The sequence below is a fragment of the Peromyscus eremicus genome, chromosome 7 (genome assembly GCF_949786415.1).
Source record: "Peromyscus eremicus chromosome 7, PerEre_H2_v1, whole genome shotgun sequence".
Lineage (NCBI taxonomy): Eukaryota > Metazoa > Chordata > Mammalia > Rodentia > Cricetidae > Peromyscus > Peromyscus eremicus.
Window position 1 is genome coordinate 36,651,120 of NC_081422.1, and position 20,444 is coordinate 36,671,563.

At 45.8% G+C, this 20,444-nt stretch overlaps 1 protein-coding gene across 2 annotated transcripts in view; it reads right to left on the bottom strand.

Annotated features, from left to right (window-relative positions):
• Positions 1 to 1,112: 1,112 nt before the first annotated feature.
• Tecta (tectorin alpha) overlaps positions 1,113 to 20,444 on the bottom strand; it is a 67,951-nt gene continuing 48,619 nt past the window's right edge. Inside the window, exons 13-23 of one of the 2 annotated variants that reach the window (XM_059267673.1) lie at positions 19,202 to 19,585; positions 16,476 to 16,762; positions 14,636 to 14,916; positions 11,756 to 11,866; positions 10,390 to 10,592; positions 9,287 to 9,450; positions 8,567 to 8,815; positions 3,370 to 3,532; positions 2,283 to 2,370; positions 1,904 to 2,020; positions 1,113 to 1,305 (exon numbers count right to left, since the gene is read on the bottom strand). In XM_059267673.1, the coding sequence (XP_059123656.1) occupies positions 1,205 to 1,305; positions 1,904 to 2,020; positions 2,283 to 2,370; positions 3,370 to 3,532; positions 8,567 to 8,815; positions 9,287 to 9,450; positions 10,390 to 10,592; positions 11,756 to 11,866; positions 14,636 to 14,916; positions 16,476 to 16,762; positions 19,202 to 19,585 (2,148 nt within the window). In that variant the 3' untranslated portion in view covers positions 1,113 to 1,204. Of the gene's footprint in view, positions 1,306 to 1,903; positions 2,021 to 2,282; positions 2,371 to 3,369; positions 3,533 to 8,566; positions 8,816 to 9,286; positions 9,451 to 10,389; positions 10,593 to 11,755; positions 11,867 to 14,635; positions 14,932 to 16,475; positions 16,763 to 19,201; positions 19,586 to 20,444 lie in introns of both variants that reach the window. The other variant, XM_059267672.1, reaches the window with a different exon arrangement.

A 20,444-nucleotide genomic window follows, 5' to 3' on the forward strand; every position in this document is an offset into this window, starting at 1 on the left:
GGCAGCCTCTGACTACACCTCACTTCCTCAGCTCAGTGGCAGAGAGATGCAGGTGCCTTTATCAGGTAAAATGACAGCCATTTGCTCGGAGCCCCTGTACAAAGAAGCTACACATTTACTCAGCTTTTTAGAGTTCCCAGAAAAAAATATTTTTTAATTGCCACTGATTTGAATCCAAGATAACTTCAAAACAAACTTGAAGTATGGTTTACTGTGTTTCTAGCCTTAAAAAGGGAGGTACCCCAGGATAGATTTAGCAAGCCCTATGTCTTGTAGTTAATAATAGTATGTGCTTATGTGCCACCTACAAAGGAGGATGCTGCCTGCCTCTTTTCGGCAGAATACCTTTGTGCTACGAGGATGCTCTGTGAGCGCATACCAACAAGGACATCACACACACATTAGAGCTCTGGCTGACAGTGCCCACCAGCCCAGTGCCTACTACTACTTCCTTTTTGTTTTTTAATCCTAGCATGCTACTCGTCTATGTATAGAACTTCACATCAATAGGAGTGAGTCCAGCCACCAAATAATGAGAATACTTGAACACAACGTTTATTTAAGGATAAAACACATTAAAAAATTGTTTGGTTGATTTGTAAAAAGTGAAGGGCTGGGTCTGAGGGTCAGGCTGGGGTGGGTGAGGTTCTCCAGGTCTGCAAACATTATATCCAGTGGCTGAAGCTGGTATGGCAAGGCGGAGGCCACAGCAGGTGGGTGGGGAAGGAGCTAAGCATGAACAGAGGGTAGTGTTTGCACATCAGAGATCACACTTCTGAACATCAGAGGGATTCCTTAGAGGAAGTCACAGCTTTAATTCCAAGTTACAGCAACAGGCCAGTCTCTAACCACTGGGGTTCAGAAACCTCAGGGGACAGACTGAGTTTTCTGGCCAGATTTCCCATCAGATTTCTGTAACCAGAGATTTTTCCCTGACTGGCTTTTGGCCTGAACCAAGGTTCCCAGTGCTAGCTGTGTAGGCATTTAAGTTAAATAGATGCCTTTCCCCCCCCCACCCCCATTGGCTTTGAAAAGCCACCATTGCATACCATGGAAGAGGAGCCAGGAATTTCAGTGTCCTCCAGACCTGACTGCTGGAGGAAGGTGCCGTGATTTTGAAAGGCTGTACACGTTCAAACAGGTTTTGACTTGGGGACACACACTTTTTATACCTACAGGGACTGAAGGAAGCACCTTGAGTTCATTATGAGGTTGTGCCTGATTTATAGACAAAATGCCATAGTGAAATCTGGGCCATGATGAGAAGAAGTGTCCAAACTTGAAGTTCGACTGAAGAATTCGAGGCTGTGGACAGAAAGGAGCATAGAGGAGCATATCAGTTAGACAGACTTCAGACCTGCCCAGCAGCACTCAAATAAAGGGGAATTAAAATCCAAATGGCCCCGATTAAGAGAGAAAAAAAAAAGCAAATTAATCCAACCTTTAAGAGAGCCCTGTGCACCTCAGAAGGAGACCAGGGAAATCAGGTGCCAAGGCTATCGGCTTCCTGTCTGTTTGGTTTTGTTTCTTTGAGATAGGGTCTCACTGTAGAACCCAATCTTACCGGGAACTCATGTGCCTCCTGCCTCGGCCTCACTACAGGTATGTGCCACCAGCTAAGATTACCAACTTCAGCACCAGAGGGCTCGACTAAAGTGTTATGGTCAACACATAGCCTAGAAATTACTGAATCCGTTTTGCTTCAATTGTCCACATCTTTTAGATGCAATACCAGGGGCCCAAAGTGGGTTGTTTGTTTGGGTCCTGGAATTCCTTGAGTATTCCCGGTCTTTCTCTGGGACTCTCACAGATGAGACGCTAAGGAGGCTTCAGCTGCGTTTCCCTTTGTGGCTAAAGAGCTTCCTAGGACACCTGGCTACCTGTCCCTTCAGGAGAAGCCCACCTCTGCAGCTCCTGCCATCTTCCTGCAGGGATCCCGTCACACAGCTGCACAGAGGCCCGTCAACCCGGCTGGTGCAGATCTGCTCACAGCCCCCGTTGTCCTCACACCAGTCCAGCCCTGGAAATGAGCATGTGGGAGACTTAATGACAGAGACAGCAGCCCTGCAACTCATCATCAAGGCGGGGAGGGCTTTAAAGAGAGCAAAGAAGAAAGAGTTGTTAAAAGCCAATGAAAAGGTTTTCCTGGAGGACATAGGCAGTTCCCTCATACTGGTGTCTCCGGCGTCACCTCCTTATCACACGTCACAAGCGAGGCACCTCTGAGCCCTGAACTCCCATTGTCTTAGTAATTTATAGTGTGTTTTAGGGAACATACATACGTTTTCTCCTAATAGGTCCCACTGAAATGATTTGCTCTTTGGGCTCTTTTGTATAATCTGTGGCGATCCTGGAATTTTGCGGGCAGTTCTGAAAGACAGAGCACCAGAGGGAGATTTCACACAATTAAGCTGATAACTTATTCTTCACCATGTTTCCACCTCCAAGAGAGACAGCGGCTTCGGCCTCCAGCACTATCGCTGCTCAGATTAATTAGAACCAATGCATTCTTGATCATCGAGCCCACTGGGACTCTAGGCTTTATGTCAAGCAGAATTAAATCTACTCTCCACACCAGAATGGAATTCAAAGAGGCTCTCTGCTCAGGAATGGAAATTGTTGGATCTCGTCTGATACTAATGTATGCGGCGCCTTCCGATAGTAGCTCTGACCATAATTCACATCTTGCTTCTGTAAACATGAGGGAAACATAAAGACGGGAGGTGAAAGACTAGGAATAAGGAGCTAGAGCAATACCATCTTGAGGATATAGCCATCGTGGTGGTAAGGATGTCAGTCCGGCATAGAAGATGATGGATTTGTCCCTTGTCTGCAACCCTACCCAGTTCCAGACTGTTAGACCCTAGCACAGATCTGATGAGCTGCAAGTACTTGGATACATTGTATTCTGAGTTTGAGCACCAATGGAGTGGCGCTCAGCCCACAGGCTATTCAATTCAGAATTCAGGACTCAACACACTCCTGGAGACTACCGTGATAGGTCTTACCCGGGGCCAACTTGTCTGTTCAGGGTATAGACACATTTTCAAGGTGTCACAACAGGAGAGTACATATTACTGATGTCTAGAGGCCCATAATGCTGTTAGCACCCTACGCTGCACAGCTCAGCTCTCCTACACAGCATTTGTCCATCCAAGACATCAATGGCTCCAGGAGCCCTTACCTAGGTGAAGTCAATGGCCTTGTGGTGTTTTAGAGACTGAGTAGCACATGGGCATCATTCCACTATATACTCTCCACCAAATATCACCACCCACTCTTGAGTGAGCTCGGATGGCTCCAGTGCCACCACCCGCAGTCCCTGTGGGGCACTAGAGAAAGGCTGAGAGCATCACTTTTCACACTTACAATTTTGCAGGAGTATTTTTCTGAGTCACAGAGGGACACCGCACAGTGAAGATGAACTTCATCATAATCCCCGATGAATTTGAAGACGGTGACATGAAAACGACAGGTTAGGGACACTCCGTTCTCCTCGATGCCAATGGTGTTATCTTTGATGTTCTGACACCTATTCAGGAAAAGAAAATTCGTGGACTCCTAGCTTTGGTTTGTTTTTGTTTTTCCTCTGAGAGATTAATATTCATCTTCATTTCAGTTTTTTACATTTCATATAAATTGGCCATAAACGCTAAAATGGACTTCGCATTTGAAAGTGACCTCCGGATTGCTTCAGTGTGCCATTTATTATCACTCCCTCCTGTTTTCATTGTTTTGAAACATCGACTGCCACCTTGAATTGCTCTCCTAACAGCAACTACCAATGAAATGTCTGTGGGGACCCTCTCAACTTCCCCACGCTTCGGGATCCCAGTCTGCCCCCTCACAGGGCTGTGTACTACAGAAGACAATTTAACAAACCCAAGTCTCACTTCCTCTGTTTTCTCCAGTTAATTATCGATGTTGGCAGGGGCCCTGATTCAAATCCCTTGGGGACTCTTCCCACACTAAAGTAAGTAGGAGCTGGAGGGAAGGAGGGGCAGGATGGATGAGTCCCAGGGATTGTTTTGGCGGAGGGGGACTGCCTCTTTCTCACCTCCCCGGCTTCTTGTAGTGTCGCCAATACCCAGTTCCCACCGCCAGCACATCCCCCAGGCATGGTGATTTTGCTTCCACAACCACTTAAACGTTCCCCAAATTCATTGTAGTCTCTTTTGCTGTGTCTTCATGCAATGGCTTCCTCACTGGAACACCTTTCTGCTCCTTTCTTGGGTCCCAATCTACAGCACCCACTCCCACATGAATATCTCTTATTTATACGGCAGGAATAGGTAGCCTTTCCTGGATTTGTCAACAGGATCCTGTTGAGTTCCTTAAGTGTAGGGTTAAAGTCACAATCACCACTGTGGCTCTGGCACACTACATGGCATATGGCAGATACTTGAAAATCATTTTTGGATCGATTCATGAATGAGAGAAGGAAGGAAGGAAGGGAGGGAGGGAGGGAGGGGAGGAGGGAGGGAGGAAGGAAGGAAGGAAGGAAGGAAGGAAGGAAGGAAGGAAGGAAGAGTGCTGCCATAGCCACTGTGAGCCCAGAGGAGCCGAAAGACTTTCTAAGCGGTAAGATTTTAAAAGGTGCCTTTTTCTTTTTGTTTCCTTCCCCCAAGCCCACAGGATTAAATAGCTCAGCAATAAGGAAAATTAAAAATTGAAGTTATCCTTCAGCGTTCCCACACCTATTAGTTTTCGTAATTAGACAAAATGCAACTTGGCTTTTCAAAGCAATAGTCTCTTAAATGCTTTGAAAGAAAAACAAAGTGTGCCACAGTTTTCCTTGTCATTATTATTCATTTGGAGGATCTAAATCGGTTCAAGGATTTTCCGACTCCCAGTCTACACACGGACCTTCTCTCCTTAGCCAGGCCTCCTCCTCTCTCCCATGTGGATGGCATGAAGTTTAGGTGTCAGAAAACCATGCAACAGGACAGAGACAGGGGCTGTCTGGACACTCTCTTAGAGCAAGCAAACAATTTAAGAGCTCTTTCCAATGGCTTCCTGTCTAGACTGTTTCTCTTGGCGGTGTGTGTGTGTGTGTGCGTGTGTGTGTGTGTGTGTGTGTGTGTGTGTGTGTGTGTGTGCGTGCGCGTGTGTGTGTGTGTGTGTGTGTGTGTGTGTGTGTGTGTGTGCCACAGAAGCCCTCAAGGTCCCTCATCCTCACTTGTGAGTCTGCAGTCATCAATACCACTGCAAAAGAAGCTGCCTTGCCAGTGACAGTCAGCGGCAGCATGGGTCATGGACTACCACGTGGTTTCTGGCAATAGTTCGGACCAGGAGCATCCACAAGGCCTTAGGCGGTGGCACAGACCATAGACTCAGCGTGGCCTCCGGTGGCAGCACGGACAGCAACAAGAGAGAGCTTAAGAATTGTGATATCCCAGGATGCTGAAGTGCAGTTCTTCACAGCCGATGAGTTTCGGCTGGCGGGCAGGGGAGGACTCAGTTTCCTTTAAGGGGCTGGCCGCTGGGAGTTTGACCAGGCTCCAGAGAGTACACGGGCAGCACAAATTGGACTTGGTGTATTTTCTTTTCTTTTTTCTTCTTCTTTTTTTGGGGGGGAGGGCACTAGGGTTGGGGGATGGACCTGGGAGGACCAGGAGGTGAGTGTGATCGGGGTGCATTATGTGAAATTCCCAAATAATCAATAAAAACATTGTGTGTGGCGGGGGCGGGGGGAGGTAGAGAAGCACGCAAACAAGGCAAGAATATTGATTGACACTTGTCCTTTTGCCTGTCTAGGCACCTGGACAGAGGGAGGAGTGGCCTGGGTCCCCAGATGACTGGGCTGGTGGTAGAAGCTGGTGTTGTCTCTGCCTTCCACATAGTTGGGGAGGAACAGCAGGCCTTCCTAGTGCATGAGGGAGTCCACTTTGCTGCTCATTCATTAAGGTGAGCGCATTTTTCCCATCAGCTCATCGGGGTTGGGGAAAACAATAAGCCCATGCCTCTAAGAAAGGTTAGAAGGACTGATGGATTCTAGTTCTCTCTGAGGATGAGATAATTTCCCACATAACAACAGTTTAATTTGAAGGCCTTTATTTAGTCAGACCCAGGGGTAAGCTGAGATTTATGAACATGCTTGCTGGCTTGCTCTCCCTCTCTGGGTCAAGTCTATTAAATACTATTTTTAAAATGCTAAATACCACCTCGTCCTTCAAAGGAGACCTAAACTTTGTCATTTGGGTTTATAGCTGTAGAATGGCTCCTACCTTAGCTTGTTTACTTCGATAAAGGAATGTGGTAAGAGGAGAGAAGAGACACGGGAAAAGAGGAAATGGTCCTGTTAACACTGTCTTCAAGGACTCAGAGACACCGAGCAGTCTCCAAGTCCTCCCCCGACCCCCACCCCGACTCTGCTCTTGGCGGGCTAAACATCTATTCAGAAAGATGAAGGCTTTAGTGAGGTCTTTGCTGAGAAATTCCATGGCACGCCTGGACAGTGCACTAGGTATCACCCAGAGCGTTTAGGTCACTGTGTGTTCTGACACCTAAAGTGACTCCCTCCCTGCCTCTTCCTCATGCTGGTGGGTGGCCTTGGCTGATCGCTGCCTAACTTCTCCAAGGTTGTGTTATCAGCAAAATGGTGGATATTTATACCTTTCCCAGAGTCTCCCCCTTCCTCTCCTAGAGCTCCCGTTCCTCTTCTTGCAGTCACAAAGCTAACGACAACTTCCAGAGCCGCACCGCTCCACCACAGAGGTAGATGGCAACCTAGGCAGGGAAGTCCAATGGTGCCATCTCCCAGCAAGGGTGATCCAATGTGAGCGAATCACAGGTCCTCCCTGGGAGTCTGATCTGGAGTTAGATGTGCTCTGTCCTTAGTGAGGCCAGGATTGCCAGCAGCTGACTAACCAGATCCACGGCAGACATAGACAGATAGGCAAAGGCAAGAGAAAACAGGAGAGCCTTGACATCTCCTTGAATCCAATCATCCCGGAAATGCACCCACATCTGTGACTGAGTTTTGTAACCAGTAAATGCCTTTTTTATTTTTGTATAAACCAAATAACACTGAATTCTACCAGTTATGGTAGGAAGAAATCTGATTAATGTAGTCACTCAAATTAAGAATCCTGTACTAGGCTGATGAAAAACCACCGTTGGAAAGTCAGACGATGGGAGTGTCTGTGCTCTTCTGCTGGTGTACTATAACGTCATTGCATTTTACACTTAAAGCAAGTCCATTTCTTTGCATAGTGTGCCATGATAGTAAAATAAATTATTAGAAAATTTATTAGCGTAGGTGTAAAATGCCTGGCACAACCAATGCTTTTACTCATTGTTTGGTCTAGTCTTCTCATTCATTAACTGAATAAATTGTGTTGTGCAACCATGTTTCAGGAAATATACGAGGGGGTAGGCATACGATATCGAGGATAAAGAAGCTTGGTGAGCATAAGAAACCCCCTCCGATGCACAATTCTACTTTCTATAGTTTGGGTTATTCACATTCAATCCACTACAACAATGTTAGATGGAAAAACTAAGAAATAATCCCTTAGGTTTGAAATTGCATGCTGTTCTGAATACTAGGATAGTATCTAGGCAAGCTCTGCTCCAGCCAGCCAGGAGTCAATCATTCCTTTGTCTTACGTGTCCATGCTGTATATGCTACTTACCTACTAGTCATTGAGTGACTGTCTCAGATATCAGATTGATTCGTGTGGAATCCCAGTGAGTGTGCTAATAATCTGCATGTCGTAGCCTGAAGCAGAGTCCCAGGGCTTATATCACTCACCTCACTCCTCCTGCAACATCAGCACCATGTCCCTCACATCATCATAAGGAGATGAAGGGTGAGTGCAGTACAGTAAGATGTTTGGAGAGAGGCCATGCTCACATAACTTTTATTACACTGTATTGTTTCAACAGCTCCTTTTAATTATTAGCTGTCCTTGTTAATCTCTTAATGTGCCTAATTTACTTTATTATGGGTATGTTGTGCATATACAGGAGAAAATGTAGTGTGTTCAGAATTATCTATGGCTGCAGGAAGTCATTGGGAGTCTTGGAATGTGTCCCCTCACAGAAAAGGGGGAACCATGGTATTCTAAATGCTTTTTACTTTCAGTATTACTGCTGTTGTTGTTTGATGGCACTGGGAGCTGATTCCAGAGCCGTAGCACATGCTGGCCAAGAACTCTACCACTGAGCTCTATCCTGATCCCTTCTTTCTTATTGGCACATCTGTCGTAGAACTTGACCTTCAGCTACTCTCCCTGCATCACTCATTTTCAGAATTCCAGATTCCTCTCAAACTGAAGGTTGAGGCAGGCAAGTCAGAATCCTTTATTTAAAGCATCATACAGCAAATGCCCTATGACAGGGGATCTGCCACTAACTTGTGTGACTTTAGGCAAGTTGCTGGATCTTATACAGTCTACCTCCCAGGGTATGACAATGAGATGAATCTGCTCATACAAAATGTTGGTTCTGCGGGTGTCAACAAAAGTCAACGCCTATTCCCCCTCTTACAAGATGATACAGGAAATGTTACACCAAAGGCCCTGAGTTTGCTGTCCCTGACAAGGCTGCCACGGCCACTCACCCTCCTTCAATGATGAAGTACCGAAGCTTGTCATTGCTGTCTCGGGAGGGGGTGGCATAGCATTTGTTGAGTGTGAGGATCAAGTGTGTGGAGTCAGCTCCAACCACGAAGACCCCCACATAGAGCACGTCTCGAGTGGTCAACACGACCTCCCCCTGGCGGTACGGGTGTTTGTAGGAGGCATTTTTGTAGAGTGCCATCTTGGTAGTGAAGCTGCCCTCTTGAGTCGGGACTGTCAGGTTGATGACACTAACAAAGAAAGACTCATATGTGAGGCAAGCAACTAAAAAAAAAAAAAAAAAAAAAAAAAACCCACCAAAAAACCAAAAACCAAAACCCTGTTATTTATTCAATTACCTGCCATTGTTCAAGCTAAAATGTGGAGGGAATGCAGAGCCTACAGTCCTCAAGTATAAGGCTGCCTAGTATAATTTGGTCCCTACATGGGGCAATTTACATTTAAATTAAATTAAATAAAATAAAAATTCAATTTATCAGCCCCCTGAGCCAAATTTCCAACACTCATTGGTCACAGGTAGTTATTGGATCGCATAGTTCGGAAACGAAGCATTCCCATCATTTGTCTAGAGCATTTTGTTTCCGGAAACATGAATTACATTTTCTCCGGTGCTTCAAAGGTAAATGCTAGCTATTCTGATGCTGCTAACCTTAGCTGTCAAGGAGAGAGAAAGCATGAGAGCAGCCCGTAAAATTCTCTACCTTAGCATAGGTTTCACGACAGAGTCCAAGGAGATCTTGATATCCAGCTCATAGGCGCATGAAAATTCCACATTGATCGTGCGGTCCCTAGTGATGATGTTGCCTGTGTTGTTGGCACTCTCGATCCAGATTGTGTTCTTATACATGATATGAGTGCCATTGGACTGCAGGTCAAGGGGAGGTCAGAAATCATTAAAATACGGGAGTATGCGGTTAGCATTTCAAATCCATCCCCCGGAATTGTAGAGAAATGGCTTCGTTCCATACCAAACCCAGAGGCTAGAATACATTGGCATGGAAGCAGCCTCAGCACCAACCGGGGGAAAGAAGCCTTGCCATAGATGTGAGCAGTGCCCTTCAGTCTGACAACCTCAAGTGCCCATGGAAGGCAGATTCCATGTACCACTGAATTCCAAGTACAAACATCTGCTGGAACTCAGGCTACAGAAAGCATGAGATGCTGGCAATGCCCGGTGAACGTAGATGGAATCAGAAATTCTTTTTCAGTCCTTAACTTGAAATCTCTCTTCTAACAAACACATTGCTGGGTACACTTACAAGTACCACCTGAACAAGTGAGTCTCACCCCCTGAAGCCATCCTCCCTCTGATAAAAGCACTAAGGAACAGAGGCATAATCTTTATTACATCATAGGAAAAAAAAAAAACAAAAACAAGAGAAGTGAGATACTTCATGAAACCAGACACTGGAAACCCTGACACTACAAGCCGGGCCCTCTCTGTATTCATACAGCCGACTCCTTTCTTCAGCTTCTGACCTAAAATAGCCGGAGCAGGGCTCTATTTACCTGGAAAGACAATGGAAGCATAAGAAAGGAAACAAAATGTGTGCAGATGTAGAGAACAAAGAGCCGCGGGGGGCACTGCAAACAAAGGAAAGGAATGTACACTCAGAATGCTCCTTCAGTCCACTGAACCGCTTAGCACCAAATGATGATCGCTTTCTGTCCTTGATTTTTGCATGTGCACTCTGCTGTTCATCAGTAAGTGTATTTCTAAGCAGACTACCCTGCCTTTAAGGATGACCAAGGTCCAAACTCCAGGGGATGTCACTACCTCAGCCAAGTGCCCCATTTTTCTCACCTGCACGATGTTTCCACAGTTCCCTTTGGTGTTGTTGATCTGAAAGGAGATAAAATCCTCCCCCTCGATGCCTGTGCATTGTCTGTCATTGATCCTCACACCCTCTCTCTCAAAGCCCAGCTGGAAGAGCTTGCACTTAGATATGGACACTTCCATCTGGGCTGCCTTGCAGGTCACCTCTGCGTCGATGATGTCATGTGAATCTGTGGGGACAGTGAGGAGGGCAAGCCTGTTGGTGGGAGTCAGTCTTGCCACAGGGGTGGGCTGGGGCCCCCACAGCCATGTTTTTTTAGAAGCAGGAAACAATCTCCACTCAGAGGCTGCAAGCCTTTCTAATTACGCTTTGATCACACCAAATGAGTGCATGAATTCATTCGAAGCAATAACTTGGGCGTTGGCGGAGGCTTATTAAAAAGATAAAAATGCTAATAAAGTGCCTTTTGTCTTTTCTGTAGAAACCCAGGCCTTCCTCCCACACATGCTGGTGCCAGGTACTTTTCTGTAAGTGACACACAAAGTCTATCACAGTGTCATCTGGCTGGGGAGCAGATGCCTCAGGAAGAGCAGTGCTGGTCTGACCCCAGCACCCAGAGCCCCACCTGAGCCCAGCTCAACAGAACCTCTAGTGAGTCCTGGTGAGCTCCAGCAGAAGGCTTTTTCTCTGAGTACATAAGCATTCAGTAATAAACACTATAGAAACAAAAATATTTTCATGTGTCTAGTTGAGGCACACTGTCCCCTCCTATGGAACATTCTAGTCGATTGGGCTTTTATCTTTGAACAATGCTAATATTGGCATGTGTTTGTGAATTATTTGGTTTGGAAAAGATCATGGAGCCAAAAGACAAAGCACTTCCCCTTTAAGCTGACATCCAGGTGTGCTTGGCTGAGGACGACACCATTTCTAACCCTGGGGAACCGAGGTTAGGAACAGAAGTGCTGGTTATCTGCTGTTCACATCCAACATTTCAGCTGTGTCTTTAGGACATCTCTGGGCCAGAAAAAGTTGGCTTGAAGTCCATCTTAAGGCACCTGGCACTCTCCTAATTCCATCTTGTTGGCATCGAACCATTTACTTATGTGGGAGTCTAAAAGAGCAACTTGGGTCTCTCTGGTGTTACTTGGACTCATGTGGAACTGACAGATTCCATTCATACACACATTTGCTTGTTAGAATCTACTGAAGAAAATGGTGTAGCTATAAGGAAATGACCATCAGCCCATGTTGAAACTGTTAAATTGCTTCCTAGCTCTTGAAAGCTTTGCTTTTGGGTTTCTAACACAATGGGAGGGGGGCATAAACAGCCCCTTCCCTGGCTAAGCTTCCTCATTAGACCTTCTGGGTGGAGATGTACTAGTCACTCACTATTTCCATATGGGGGTGGCTCAATGCATCCACACAATTCTCCTCCATTGTCCAGCTCACAGGTCCTGTTGGGACAGTCTGCCCCCACACAGGGGTCTTCAACCACTCCTGCTAAAAAGGAAAACACAGAAATACACAATTTGATTTTCACACCTACACGCAGTAGCATCATTGGATTGCACTCTAGATTTGACACAGTCCAGTTGGGAATGGTCAGGTGGATACCTGCAAGTTGACAGACAGGGTGACCCCCAGAAAATATTGGCAAGTTCTCGAAATTGGATTTTTACTATGGCTCTGCACTATGCATTAAGCTTTAACTGAATTGGCGTGATTGACTTTCCCAAATACTCCTCAAGCTGAGTATTATAACCCCAGTTTCACAGCTAAAACTTACCCAAGGTCATCCAGGAAGGTATGTTGTAGAAATAAAACACAGACTTATCTGTCAAGTCATTCTATAATTTCTGTATCCACCATACCATATCACAATTAACACATCCACCACATCATACATCTAATACGTTTTGTACATATTATAATTCCTTGAGTTTTCTATATTTATAGAAAAGTTGCATCTAAATAATTTGTTTCTCTGTTTCCAGCACCAAACCATCTCATAGGTAGTGCTCAATAAATATTTATCAATAACAAAACCCTTAGGACTCCGAAGATCCCAGAGAAGGCCCTCCTATTGAGACTTCTGTGTTCCTGGTGCACCTTCTCCACAAACATCTACTCGGTTTTGTAAAAGTGGGCAGATCAACAACTACCCACAATTCTTTAGTTCAATCAACAGTACCATTTTGCTAACGGGAACAAAAAATCAGGTAACATGAAAGCTTAGAAGATGTGAAACTCTAGCCTGTTGTCATGACCAATGGTCCTGTACCAGATGACTCTTCATGCAAGGTAACTTGCTAACTCGACTCGCTAACCGAGAGCATTCTCTTTAAGAGACTCATTCATGACATGATGAATTTTCTTCCAATCAAGAGAGAAAAATCCTTGTTCAACGTGCCACAGATTTTTGCTAAGGAAGAACGTATCCATCATGAGCTAAGATTGCTTTGGGAGTTTTTTTTATGGGGTTTAGAAAGGTCACACATTCAGTTATAAGAAACAAGCTCAGGTGAGCAATTGTACAAGTGATAGTAATTAATAACAAGACCCTGGGTACTTAAGAACTACTAAGCAAGACAATTTTTTAAGTGATTTCGTCACAGACACATACAAAAACAAGGTTAATAACAAAGCTCAGGGGCTGGAGAGAGAGCTCAGCAGTTAAGGGCCCTTGCTGCTCTTTCATGGGAACGAGGTTTGGTTCTCAGCACCCATATGACTGCTCACAACCATCTGTAACCCTAGTTTCAGGAGATGCAGCTTCCTCTTTTGGCCTCTTCAGACATCAGACACACACATGATACACATACATATATACAGACAAATGCATACATAAAATAAAATAAGTAAATCTTTTTAAAAATATAGCCGTCACCACACACACCTTGTTCAATGTGGCTGGCTGCCAAGGCCTTCTAGTGAGTAACTAACTGTACACGGTGAGAACACAGGGGCGGCTCAGCATCACGCCTTAGTTTATAGAAAGACAAGTGAAGGAAAGCCACCAGCCTCCTTTAAGTCTATCTATTTTGAGAAGGCTTTCTGTTTTTAAGACCTTTCACTACTCACCCAATGTTCAACGTTTGACACAGGAGCAAGAACATGGTGGGCGGTCAGCAAATGGTGTCAATAGCTAATTCCATACCAGAAGAGCCAAAGAGAGCAGAAATGATGAACAGCTCGTGGCCCACGGGAAGAAGAGCTCACCCCAAAGTGTAGAGGTCCATCTCTCACTTGGCACACAAGGCGTAACTACTCCTTGACAGGAAGAAGTTTGTGTGTGTGTGTGTGTGTGTGTGTGTGTGTGTGTGTGTGTACAGAGATAGCCAGACAAATTTCAAAGTTCAAACACTTATCTTTTAAGTTATTTAAAATGTTTTCCTTATGAACACAGTAAACTATTAGTTACCAAACAGATCTACAACAGGCTAGTAATTTTCTTAACTGGAATCATCAAATATGTATTTTAATTAAATGCATCAATTTTAGGTTTTGAACTGAGCCTACCTCCACACTTAATCTTATTTACTCTATAGACTCACCCATGTGTGTGTGGTTTGGGAATGGTCCTGGATACATACTCGCTCTTATATGCACTCAGGGTTGGTATTGTGTGTCTGGATACAAGCACATATTCTGTTGGTCACACCATCATACTGTACTGATGGAAATGACCATTTATATAATGGGCACATATATGCTTATTACTCACTTATATATGTATGTACATACTAAGAATTACTTCGTTTACTTAATTAACCTAGTAAAAGGGTAAATGCATTGGATCATGGGAATATTACATATATTGGAGTTTCTTCCTGCAGAAAACAATGCATAAAGTAGACGTTTTTATTTCACTATCTAGATGAATGTATGAACCCTGTAGACATCCATCTGCAGCTTCCTTTGAAGCCAGATAGAGCCGGCTCAATTCTGCTCATCTTGCCACTTGCAATGTTTTTTTTTCCTTCCTGATATGGAAGTCATGGTGGAGCTGAGGTAAGAACTAAGAGCAACCAGGAGTCCCAGACTAACTATGTCCTTCCACCAAGCCACGAAACTGACGCTTCTCCAACCAAGACATGGTGGACATGGTGGGCTAGTCTACCCTGGAAACGCCCCCTCTTTGAATCTCGAGGACAGCTCACAGCTCTCCAACCCATGGAACAGATGGATAAGTAAAGATGGGGTGGACCTGACGTCGAACTAAGCAATGCTACCCACACAGCACCCACATAAAGAAAAGAATTCTCTTACAGCAGTTCTCCCTCTCAATCCACTCGGTGCTCAGGATGCCGAAGGAGCGGCAGGCCTCCCCATAGGCGGCCAGGGAGCCGCACAGCTGGAACTTCTTGTGGTTGTAGCAGCCGTCCAGGTAGCAGGACTCGTAGAAGGGGAGGGGATCAAGGAGCCCGTAGCAGGGCTGAAAGAAGCCCTTCATGTCGGTGAGCTTCAGGCAGTAGCCATCACCCTGCATGGTCTGGATGTGCACATTGTCGCACGTGGCTGCGTATTGTGAGAACTGTAGCTCGTTGCAGCTGGGGGCGAGAGGTCTGGTCAGAATGAGTGAAGGAGACAGCCATCTGAGTTCTCCCGTAGGAGGTGAGACCACGTCTGTTGTACCTGTTGGGCTAGTGAGCGCTGACGTTCATAGAATATGCAGACATCAATGCTAACTAGCAACAGGGCCTTAGGAAAGCCGGGCCCCCATGGTCTCTACCCACTTAAAAAAGTGAAACAATTCCTGTTGTTCATATCACTGGGATAGAGTGAAGATAAAATACCAGAATGGACTAGTAGCCAAAGAGCTACATGCCAACAGGTATTGATACAACAACCGTTCACACTTCGGTAGAGTTCACTGATATCATCGACATAATAATGATTAACAGCATATCGGCAGAATAACAACAGTAATGATGCCTGCCTGCAGAATTAAAGACCCAGGAGGAAATTCAAGAGTTTCTAGCAGCTTCCAATTTAGCTGTCAGAGATCAAAAGCAAAACTTTCGCAAGAGGGCTGTGTGCAGCAGAAGAGAGTTCACAGAAGGAAAAACAAAGACAGGCGGGAGGAAACAGAACCAAATGAAAACAGAAATACAGCCCCTCCAGGGGACCAGGACCTTGTTTATTGGTGGGAAACCCAGAATGGCTTAAATGTCCGAAAGCAGCAGCTCTACCTGTGAGCCACTGGGTGGGCTGTGGAGGGAGACAGCACCAGACCAGGAGTCAGGGAATCTAGTCCTGGCTTGGCACTCACAGGGCCTCCTCATGCAAATAAGCCATTTGATTCTCCAAGTAAGGAGGGATACCCAATTAGATGCTATGGCCCTTCCCAGCATGATCTTAACATGATATATTTATTATTCAGTGTTTGCTTAGGGCAAGGCCAGAAGCTTGGAGCATCCTTTCTACAGCCGGGTACTTAGATGGTGTCTGACATGTAGGGCATAAAGGGATCAGGCCATTGTAGAAGCAAAGAAATGTCAGGAAGTAGAAACATGTTCACAGAGCCAGAAAGGTGTCAGCATGATTCTGCAGCCAAGGGGGACCCTAAATCAAGACCCTTTGCGATAACTTGTTTAGCTGTGTCTCACCTGGCCAGTGGGGAAGTGGCTGATAATCACCTCTATAACCCATGTTCTCAAAAAGGCTTCCTTGGCTCACGACAACTGCAAAGCCTTCTGGGAAGAGTCCAGGTTACCCAAGCAGCCCCAGGACTCGGGAGCCAAGGGCTGCCTTTCTTCTGTGCCTGCTCTTCATCCCATTCCCAGTAGGGGATCCTAGGTCTCAGGCAGATAGATAGCTGGTCACAGCTTCAGATTCTAACCCCAGGCACACTCTTCCGAGTCGCTGAGAGCAGGAGCACATGACAATTAAGAATTACATCATCTAAACCCAGCTCCTGCAGTTGGAAAAATTACTGGGGCCTCCCATGCACCGCAGCTCCAAAGGCCAAACTCAACGTTCTGCCTGACAGGAAGGGAGAATGACGCTAAGGAAAGCACACTCCCTGTTCACACCTCCTCTGGATGTGGGGAGACCCCGGCAAGGAGTCCGTCCTCGGTCATGATGTGAACTACTGGGATATACTCACCTCTTCTGCATGCCATTGGTTTTCCAGCTCTGGGCCAGCACTACACTGCTCACCACAGGTTTCCCCCGCAAGGTCACATAATCGTCAGTCATGTCACCATTGAAGTTGCCACAGAGGCCACACACTTTGTTCTGCAGCCGTTCACTGATGCTGATTTTAATGAGGTTGAAACCGTTGTAGTGAATCTGGATGTCGGGGCTGGTGTCAATCACCAGAAATCCCTCGCTGCTGTAGATTTTGGTTGCCAAGCCAGTTACAAATGGAACATTTACTTGTGTGCCGTTCACCTATTAGATGCAGAAAGATAGAAAGTCCTTACCCAAGGGCCGGGATTGACCCGTCTTTTCAGCAAAGGGCCAGATGTTACAGGCCCTGTCTTCTCTACCATGGTTATTCAACTCTGCCCTTGTGCTGGGCCATCAGCCACCATGTGTAACAAAGTGAGTGGCTAGCTTCCAATAAAGCTTTATTGACAAAGTCAGACAGGTGGGGAGGCAGCTCAGTCAGTACAGTGCTGCCCTCAAAAGCATGAGGAAATGCTTTCGATCTCAGGAACCCACATTGAAAACGTTGGGCATGGGAGCTCGTGCTTGTAATTCCAGAGTTGAGGAGGCTGAAACAGGAAAAATCTCCGAAGCTTGTAGGGCAGCCAGTCTAGCCCACTCCTCAAGTTCCAGAAGGGTGAGAGACTCCCATCTCCAAAATAAATAAATAAATAAATAAATAAATAAATAAATAAATAAATGAATAAGGGTGAGCGGCACCTGAGGAATGATACCTGAGCTTGTTCTCTGACCTCCACAAACACCAGAGCACACATGAGTCTATACACACACACACACACACACACACACACACACACACACACACACTAACACACAGACACCGCAAGTGAATTTGGCCACAGGCCATAGACTGACCACCCCTGCCCTAGAGTTTAAGGGCACACACTTATCCTGCAGTTTCCCGGAAGGAAGCAAACTGTAGGAACAGAAAAGTTAAGAGGGAAGAAAACGTCAGAATAGTATCGCCCTGAGCGAATGGATAGATTTTTGTGTTAAACTTTCCCCCAGCATCTACCAATTACTGAAAATGACATCATAATCTTGTTCTAAGGGGAGTCCAACAAGGTTACAATGGGGCCTGGGGATCTCTGTCATGTTTATTGTTTTCTTATTTATAACGTGCAAACCTGCGGTCTTCCCAGATGTCTTATAAACACAGTATTTTCTGCATTTGTCATTTTCCCACTTTATAAAATTTCTTGGCCCGTGGGATTGGATATAATATGTTTTTCTTGTACTTACAAAATAAATTGGATTTCCCCCACCCCCGGTTATTAGTGATGTTGTTCCATAAAGAAAAGATGGCTTCTTAAAAAATTCTGCCTTTCCTTTTGGCTAGCTTGGGGTGTTATTCGGCAGTGATATCTGCGTGGCTCTCCTGAGGGCCACTTCACCTCTTCCTGTATTCTCACCAGTACAGCTGTGTCCACGCAAGGCAATTTGCAAAAAGAATTACAGTGTCAAAAACAGTTGCAGCTTTCCTGGAAGTTAAAAGCCAGCAGTAAAACCCAGATTCTTGCCGAGTGGTGGTGGCGCACGCCTTTAATCCCAGCACTCGGGAGGCAAAGCCAGGCGGATCTCTGTGAGTTGGAGGCCAGCCTGGTCTATGGAGCGAGATCCAGGACAGGCACCAAAACTACACAGAGAAATCATGTCTTGAAAAACCAAAACCAAAACCAAAAACAAAAACAAACCCCAGATTCTTCCCTTTAAGCTTGCAAAAAGCCAGTCTCTTGCCTGGCACTCTAGACTAAGTTATTTGATGGCCCTTTAAATAAAAGTGCATTCAATGCTAGATTCAGCTGAGCTGGTAGTGGAAAGCAGATGAAAGGTACACTATTCCAGAACATGTTAATGTGGCTCTCTCCTCCTCACAGCCCCACTTCTCACCTGAGCTCATTGTAATGGAGCCTGGCTCCATCTTTTGGGTCAATCTGAAGGGCCAGTCTGGTATAGCTGCAGACTGGGGCTCAATAGTTCATAGTTTTCCTACGTGGAATGAGTAGGAAATTCAAACCAAATATTAGTTACAGGAGTGAGTGGGTCTTTCACATGTATTTATATGCAGGTCTTAGATTTACAAGCAAAAACAGCCAAGGCAACGGCCCTAAGGAAGAATCAATCTAAGATAAATTTGACATTTTCTTCCCGTTGGAGCGTCATCATGGGACCTCTGGTAGAGGCAGTTGCTCCACTGGGCTTTATTTGTATCGTTGTTTTTATAGGCAAATGCTTGCCTTCTCTTCTTAGAGAAAGCATAGCAGAAATGAGGATTAGGTTTAGTATAAGTGGACAACGCCAAGAATAATTGCAAGGGCTCTTAAAAGCTAATGAGATGCCTTTTAGAAATTAATCCAGACTAAAAGCTGGCTTATGTACCATGTTATCACTTGGTGCTCAATTGCCAGCCTGCCGTCATTATAGCCTGAGACGCTAAGTTTCCTGCAAGGCCTTTGGAATCATGGCCGTGGCCCATTCTTGTGCGCCCACAGGAGTTTCAGGCTTCAATTCTCTAAAAATCTGGCCATGTGTGTAGGATGCTAGGAGCAATCCCTTATTATCCTTCAACTCAGTTATTTGGAATGAACTACAACGAGCAGCCCACTATCCAACACCCAGTTCCCTTGGCCCATTTCTTAGGAATCAAAGCCAGGCTGTCACCTTGACAGTGTTCCGGTCATTGATGAGAATCTGCTCTTCGTTAATGTAGAAATAGACAGGTGAGATGATGGTGAGGTTGGGCGAGGACCACTTGTCGAAGTTGATGATGAGCTGGAAGGAGATGTCGGGCAGTTTCTGGCAGATGGTGGAGAGCACGAAGGCGCAGTTGGCCGGGAAGCGCAGGAAGGCACCATCAAAGGTGCGGAAGACACCGCCCCCTGCCGCCAAGCAGTAGGAGGTCTTGGTGCTGAAGCAGCCGCGCACCCCGCTGCGCAGGGCACACTCCTCGTCTGACTTGCACTGGCGTGGGTCGCACTGGATCAGGTTGCGCCGGAAGCAGCGGCAGCGCCTAGTGCAGTCTCCGTTCCAGAACAGCTGCTTGGGCTGGAAGAGAGGTGCCCTTCGAGTTAAATTGTGACCTCAGATTGTGGCCGAGGCTGGAGACTCCAGAGCCCAGCCTATCCTCCCTTTAATGGGTCTGGGGTTAGCACTAGGGAGCAGGAGGGACGCTGCCTGGATTCAAACGCTTATCCCTTTGATGCAATTCGGAGGCCAAATAATACGCAATTTAGACTTTATTGGTTTCAATCAAGAACTCTGGAATCTTTATGGCTGGGGTTGTTGAACTAATCAGAGCCTACCTGAATGTGCAGCGAGCTGTCAGAGGAGCTAGGTGAAGAGGAAAAATACATCGTAGATTTTCTTAAGCCTGAGAATCATGCATCTAAGAAATATAGGCTCCACTTTAAGATAAAATTTAAATTCACTTGGGAATGAGAGACTAGTGCTTTAAATCTCAACCAGTCAAAAGAGAATGATAATCAACTCCCATGATCAACCATTTCAACATTTCCCAATACTCACTCTTCCAAGTACTTCTTTCCTCACTCCGGCCTACTTCTGATTTACTTCTACTGCAAGCATCTCTATTTCCCTGGGCCCTAAAGATGAGATGTCTAGCCAACATCTAGGTCTCATAAAGGAAAGCTCATGAAGGAGACCAGGCCATTCAAACGTCCGCACCAGCCCTGTCACCCTGCATATGCCATCTGGGGAACATCACTAATTCCCATAGTTTGCTCATCTAAATTGGAGGTCATAATCGCATCTTACAGGGCAGTTGGGAAGGTCAAATTAAATAAGACATGTAAGGCACATTCCCTGGCATCAAGTAACCACTCAATACACACTCACTGATGCTATTTTTACAGAAGAGCCGCTCAGCCTCCTTCAGAGGAATTGC